This window comes from Azolla caroliniana, unplaced genomic scaffold, assembly GCF_043228905.1.
Source record: "Azolla caroliniana isolate FFs.n. ecotype wild unplaced genomic scaffold, voAzoCaro1.0.p SCAF_1493, whole genome shotgun sequence".
Taxonomy (NCBI): Eukaryota; Viridiplantae; Streptophyta; class Polypodiopsida; order Salviniales; family Salviniaceae; genus Azolla; species Azolla caroliniana.
The window spans coordinates 1-7,138 of NW_028231928.1; the positions used below are offsets into that span (position 1 = coordinate 1).

Below are 7,138 nucleotides of genomic sequence, written 5' to 3' on the forward strand. Positions count from 1 at the left end.
AAAAAGTCATCAAGTTTGTACCCTACACTATGGTCATCAATTAGACTTTGTCACAAGATGTTCCATTTTCTTCCCACTATCAAAACCACTTCTATATACACGCGCATTAATCCTAACAAATGCTGCGACAAAACCCCAATCATTAGTTGGTAATAAGGGATAATTATCTTCAAGTGAAATGGCATTATATTCAATGGTTTCTAACAGGGCAGTCTTGGTACTGCACATTAGTTCTTTACCACAACTCTAGATTTGTTCCTCAACACAACCCCATTCCATCTATATCAGTCAATTCCTCCTCTTAACCTCAAACGATACTGAATGTAGCCAATAAAATTTACCGTCCTCGCTGCAATGAGACCATTGGACAGGAAAGTCAAGATAAAGATAATGCCATGGCAGAAAATCTAGTTTTAGTTGGTTTTAAAAAATACAATAGATCAACAAGGCATTATTCCTACCAATAGCATGGTGCTTCAAACAAACGTTTGCAAAATGCTTTCAGTGCCCCTGCGAGCCTGAGAGCATATATAGATGCACAAAATACATAAAAATTAATAATACTAAAACATATTTGTCCTTCGGGTGATTGATAGCAATCACATTGAAATTCATAATTATGTGCCTTGCTCCCACTCAAAGAGGAGGAATTCAAGGCTGTTTCAGCATGCTCAGAAACTGATGGCGATCAATCTTCCAGAAACACCTGCAACCATGAAGAGGCTAAAGATAAAAGCTTCATGGTTCAAATCAGAAGAGTCTAGTATTAGATTCACGCTCTCATTAAGATTTAGAATGGTTTTCGGTCAGTTCTAAAATCTTATAAAAACACTGTTTCCTGTCCATGCTTTAAGCTAGAAGTAAGACATAATAACATCACTCTAATGCCTTTTTATCAACTCAAATTCCTGCCAACATCATTTCCATTCTTTATGCTAAAAAATGAGGTTGACACGTATATTGAAGTCCCGCCATTGAATACAACACACAGTACTGTAGCTGAGTTCCACAATTATTTAATTTATCTCTGTTATTAGACCTCTTCAAACATTACCCCCTACTTCTAAGGCTCACCGTTCATGTTACACAATCAAAAACCTTGAGACTTCCTTGATTGACTTTGAAGATTCCCAACCAAGCATTGTGGAAATACTCATCTCCTTGAATTTTTCTAGTATGAGGTAACAGAAATGCTAACAGACTGTATTTCATATCAGTAATCAGTGCTACTTCTTATCGCATGTGATCCTAGAACTTAAAAAAGTAGAAAGAACTTACATTTTCTCCAACAAAAGCTAGGCAACTTAATGTCCCTGTCCTTCCACTACCAGAGATAGCTGGAAAACAACAGGAGCTAAAGGATCCCAATCATGCATAATGCTCCTGTTGCATTCATCAGGATGAGCCTGGCGTCAGTCAGAATCGTCATAAGTATCTTCATTGTCTGAGATGTCATCAAAGGTCCTCATGTCGAGCTGATAACGAAGAATGCCACCAATTCCACCAAATCCTCTACAAAACTGTGATCCTTCCTGAGACCTGTTAGTGACAAACTCAAGTGTACAACCGAACCTCTTATACTCATTTGCAAACCATTCTAGCAGTGATGTCTTCTCTTGAACCTCGAGCTCAGCACCTGATCCAGGATCGCGGAAGTTGGATTGATCAGATTCTTGTTCCTTAGTTAGATGCTTGATCACAATCTCTGCTGTGACTGCGTTCTTCAGCACGTAACGGTTCACATCTAGATTCTCCCAAACAATCAACGTCTCCACAGCACCCATTTCAAGAGCTTTCAGAGTATCTTCGATTCCAAATACGTATTTACCCGTGTCTTGACTGATCTCTTCAAAGTACTTACCAATCAGACGCTTCTCTTGGATGAACTTCACGTTGGCTAAAACCTCCGCTGAGAGCTCAATGGCCTGATTGAATCCATTCTCCCCACCATACGAAACATCTACAACCTTCAAAATCTTCACTTGCAAGCGAGGATCAAACATGTCAGACTGGCTAAGCTCTGTCTTGAAATCAGCAGATCCAGCCAGAATAAGGCCAGACACATTAGGCTGGCTCGTGGCGGGATTTATGAAGAACTGCGTCGAGAGCTCCGCAGTCTTCCTAACATAGTTATGGCGTTTCTCCATTCGAAGGCGTGCAAAACGAAGAGCAGATTGGCCTCCTCGACCGTGTTTCTTGGGAAGATCAACGGTAAACTTGTGGAGAATCTCACGAGTGTTTCCACTCAGAGTGCCAAACAGAGCACCATTACCATCCATGACAATGAAGCCAAACTTGTCATCAGATTCGAGCAACTCGTTGAGAGCTTCGGTGTGGAACTTGTTGTCACATAGGTAAAGAGAGGCATTGATAGGCTTGAAGGGCTCAAAATCGATGGTTACCTTCTTCTCCTTGCCATCATCAGTGACGATGGTGCCGGTGTAGAGCACGAGGCCGTTGGGGGGCACTTTGTTGTAGAGTTTGAGGCGCTGCTGAGCAGATGTGATGGCACCAAGGACAGACTGACGATTGACCCTGTTCTTGATGTTCGATGCGGTGCCGAATTCATCACCGAGCATCTTTGCGACCCGGGCGACCTGATCTCGAGGGGGCATAATGAGGGAGATCATGCTGGTTCCATTGCCGCGAGCAGACTCGAGGCCTTTGATAAGCTTCTTGATCTTCCATATCTCGATATTGTAGTCAGTGTCACCACCTGAGGTTCCGCCTCCGCCTCCGTTCTCCGCCATGGCCGACAGTAGAAGAGAGGAGGAGAGATTCCTGTGTTTCGGAGACTCTGCGCTGCCTTCTGCAGAGAAAGCAGGAAATGCAGAGGAGGAGGAGGGCGAGAAGGAAGACGCAGGACTGCTAGGGTTTCGATTCTTATAGTTGAGAGGTCCTGGTGTGAAGGTGTCCTTAAAACAGGCACATGTGACCATAACACATAAATCAATACACATACATACATAAAAAGCAAAGGAAAAGCAAAGGAGACACTAGAGACGACCTGAACTCAACTTAGAGTCCCATGTCCAAAACTCAGAGTCACTTCCCTGCCTTCCATGTCACCTTCCATCATCCATTTTTCCTGCCCTACCCCACCCAACTGCCCGAATATCTCGAAGCAATACAGTGCACACACATAGACACATTTTGCTCCTTAACTGATGCCACGCTCTCCTCCTACACCCAAAACCAACCAATTCCTTCGTATCTATCTATCTCAACTCACTACTTATATCTTTGTTGCGCGTGATCTATTTAATTACGATATCATATGGTTGTCTAAACAATGCTACTCCAGGGCCTTCCTACTCTTAGTGTCGCGACACTTGGATTCCCAATGGATGAAGACATAACCGCCCTTGTTGAGTTGGCATCTTCAAACATAATGGGAGCATCCATCCATGTGATCGATTAGATCTTGTCACATCCATTGCCACCTTATGGCATTCTAGAGCAATAATATTGTCTTCCCTCATCGAAACTTTTGCCTCCATATCCAAAACATACACCTCCTTTCCTCCTTGAGTCTTAACTTTGCCACCCTCCCTAGTAGTAGATGAAGTTCCATTGCATTTGTTGCTCATTCTTACCAAACTATTCACATGGTTACTTGTAGTTGATTAGTCATTTGGCGTCAAAAGGATTCTGCTTCAACAATACTTTGCTTGAATTCCTCTAATGTGGGTGTCGCTAAATGGTTGTAGCCCATTGTAGATGAAAGTCAATCATGGTTTTCTTTAGTGTGGCCATCAAGTGCCTTCTTTTGAAAATGCTTAGTCACACATCCAGCCTTAGAAAACGCTAGGCGCAATTTACTTGTCATTAGATGATATAGTTACGTGGCAATGTGAAGCCATGAAGCCATGAAGACACTCAAACCTCTTTTGCAAGCGTGGCCTCCCTTATGCCTAAACGACATGTGATCTTGTTGAGCCAACATCGTTGAACCCGTTCTTGATCTTTTGCATGAGATGAGGCTTAAGGCAATAAAGGATCTCTTGGGATTCCTTGCATTCCCTCCTATGCGAATGCCTACCTTTCCTATCATGTGACGCATGTTGTCATCTCCTATGCCACATTCTAGAATTTTCTATGTAGTTATTTCCATCATGATTCAATGAAACATCATTGGGACCATTTTTTAGCCTCAACAACATCACAACCACAACAAACAAATCCTAATAATTAAAAAAGAATATTCTAAACCCTTCTCTAAGTTATCATCATTAAACTTATTTAAGAAGTTTTACAATTCATGTTCTACGACCATCTCCAAAATGGAATCAATAAAGGTAGGAGAATAAGGATCCCAAATTGTCACTAATTTAGATTTTAGCAATTTACTTTTAGTGTCCTCTAGCCCTAATATGAAAGTGAGATAACATCATCATGCCAAAACCCTTATGAGACAATTTGATATTAGGCAACAAATTTCCAAGATATATACTCTATCCATGATGAGCATCAAATATTATACATTGGGATGAACATCACACAAATGCAAAATGTATAGTTGCAAGATTTACATCTATTCCCAATGAGTTAGCTGCCATCTCAACATTTACTTCTTAGACATTTGTCATTCTTGTCCAACCCTTTTTTATCAACATCACAAGTTTGCTGGGCATCTGTCCCACCTTGTTGCAAGCCTTGTTTCTATCACAAGCTGTTGTATTTTGGTTCTTGTTTGTGTACATATAATCTCTCACTAATCTTTTACATATAATCATAAAGTATCCAACAAAAGTTTTCCCGTGTTTTCTCGTAGGTTCATGATATCACTTAATTTAGCATAAAATGAAACCAAAAGAATGTGAGAATCTTAACATTCGATAGAAGTGCAAAGGTGGTAGTTAGACATTGAAACAAGCAAGGCTCAACAGTACCAATGTTATGGAGTACAAAACTCATGCTTATCATCACCAAAATTGGGCAAAAAATGTATGCCTTACAAGACTAATAACATGGGGGAGAGTCCGTCCATAAACGTTTCCTGCCTACATGATCGACTATTGTAATCAACCGAACCCATCCTAAAGTCTGTATTGTTTTGTTGTGCATTACAAAGAAGGGGGTAAAGCCACCCCCCAACACTAACTTTTCTCTACACCAAGAAATATGGTTGGCATGTCCATGCACCTCATCTTATCACCATGAGGGGGGGACACACGACAATCCAAAGATCAAATTATTGAGGTGAAGGGTACAAACAAATGGGATAATCGAATGGGATATACAAGAACTCGTTAATCATGAGCTATGCATAGGATCGTGAGGAGTGGAAGGAGGAGCCATGGAACAGGCAGCAGCTTGCAAATACCATGCCTTCCAAGCTTCCATATAGTGACCAAACATGTGGTTCAGAGCTGAAAACATATCAACCAAACAAATCCATGACGTTAGGCTCGCACAGTAAAATGCATCAAACGTACCAATAATTAGGCAGAGGCCGGAATTATTTGGTAACAAGTTTCAAAGACATCATGAAAGCAAAATAATCAAGAGAAAGACTTTGAGATACTCAAGCTCCTTATTTCCCCCAAATGCCCTGAGCTTGGTTACTCTTCGAAATAACATTGGTCAAAACCCAAAAGAGAACATGGGGATGAATTGGCCAAGTAATTGAAAAAGGGGAATGGATTGGTCATGCAATCACTCAAATAGCAGACATAATTGCTCTGGGGATAACCAAGGGCATTTGTTGAAATAACAAAACTTTCAGCATTTTGGGAAATTTAAGGAAAAACTTTAGGGTATGGTGAGATTTTCCCCAATAATCAATTTATTACCTTCATTTTGATATTTGAGAGGTCCAGCATTGAAGCATGTTGTTTCCTTGTCACTTCCATTTTTTATGTGACAATTCTCACAGTTCCTTTCACTGATATGGTGACATTTATGCATAGCTTGGAAAGGACAAAACATGGGGGCTGAAAGGAAATTCATGTAGAAAGGCATACTCTTCTCATGTGCTGCTTTGGAATTTGTACATTGGCAACACCCCGTGGCACATCCACCAGCTGAGTATGAAGATGGGAAACAAGGCTTATTTTCATTACTCGACAGATTCATGTTTTTGTCATTCCCTGAATTTTTGTTTTCATTATTCCATTGCTCATGGTCTGCATTGTTGGATGGATCCTTGTTTTCATTATTCCATAGATTTTTCTTGTTTTGATTACGTTGCCCTCCACATCCCTGCCTTGTTGGACTCCTTTCATGTGATGCTGAATTTGTCCACTCTCGCCATCCTCCATTGGAACCAAGGTTTAGCTTAGAAGCACTATTACTGCTAGCTGGTGATACAACTTCTGGCCGAGACGCTCCATCTCCTTGCATTCTTGGATAACATGGCACTGGACTGTAAATAGGACTAGGTAGAATGTTCATATTCCTGCTCTGAAGAGGCTTTACCTTATTATCATTACTCCTTATCACACATTTCTCTTCAAAGCTGGAATCCTCGCCCCCACATCTCGCTCGTTTGACCCTCTCCAGATTGGAGGAGTCAAATGTGGAAGAGCCTTTGATGTTAACTGGAACATCCAAATGAAAAATGCTATGAAAACCTAACTCTAGTATTATTGTCACGCAAATTAATTATTTGGATGTTAAGGCATGACGGAGTTTCCCATACCAGATGTCCCGTCAACTCCCTTCACACCCAACCACCTGAAGGCTGGCTTTCTATTCTTAGTTTCATTGGTCTACGAGAAAAACCAGAAAAGTTTATTTGATAACCACTCCGACTAGGAATACAAATTCATTTTAGCATATACAATGCAAGTGAAGATTACCTTTTCTATCAATCGGATTGAAGAGAATATATTTGCAATGTCATATAGCCTCCTAACTTTAGCTGCAAACGGTTAGCCAAATGTCATGGTTAAGAAAGCGATTGCAAGATTAGGTAGGAAAAAATTACTAGCTATAATTAGCCTTACTTTTCAACTTATAAGAGGATTCCTTGCAATCTTCGAGCAACACCTTGGCAGCATCTTCTAATGACACAATTTTAGTCTGCAAGTACAGTAAATTACGATATAATAAGTAAACAGACTCTTACAATAAACATCACACTGGAAAAAAATGAGTTCAGCGACAATTTAACGAGGCTGAGATTTCCATTACT

The 7,138-nt window shown here is 40.7% G+C and overlaps 2 protein-coding genes across 2 annotated transcripts; both read right to left on the reverse strand.

The window, feature by feature from the left end:
• Window positions 1–382: 382 nt before the first annotated feature.
• LOC147847127 (eukaryotic peptide chain release factor subunit 1-3) lies at window positions 383–2,854 on the reverse strand. Its single transcript, XM_087339534.1, has 2 exons — window positions 1,279–2,854; window positions 383–706 (listed from the first exon to the last, which is right to left on the reverse strand). Exon 1 carries the CDS (start codon window positions 2,748–2,750, stop codon window positions 1,413–1,415), a length of 1,338 nt encoding a protein of 445 aa, XP_087195660.1. The 5' UTR covers window positions 2,751–2,854; the 3' UTR covers window positions 383–706; window positions 1,279–1,412.
• A 2,024-nt stretch (window positions 2,855–4,878) lies between these two features.
• On the reverse strand, window positions 4,879–7,067 carry LOC147847128 (uncharacterized; the record flags this gene model as incomplete). Its single annotated transcript, XM_087339535.1, has 5 exons — window positions 4,879–5,372; window positions 5,796–6,542; window positions 6,644–6,713; window positions 6,804–6,865; window positions 6,951–7,067. Coding segments are annotated over 5 exons (1,112 nt in total), but the record flags the coding sequence as incomplete, so codon positions are not given.
• Between the last annotated feature and the right edge of the window lie 71 nt (window positions 7,068–7,138).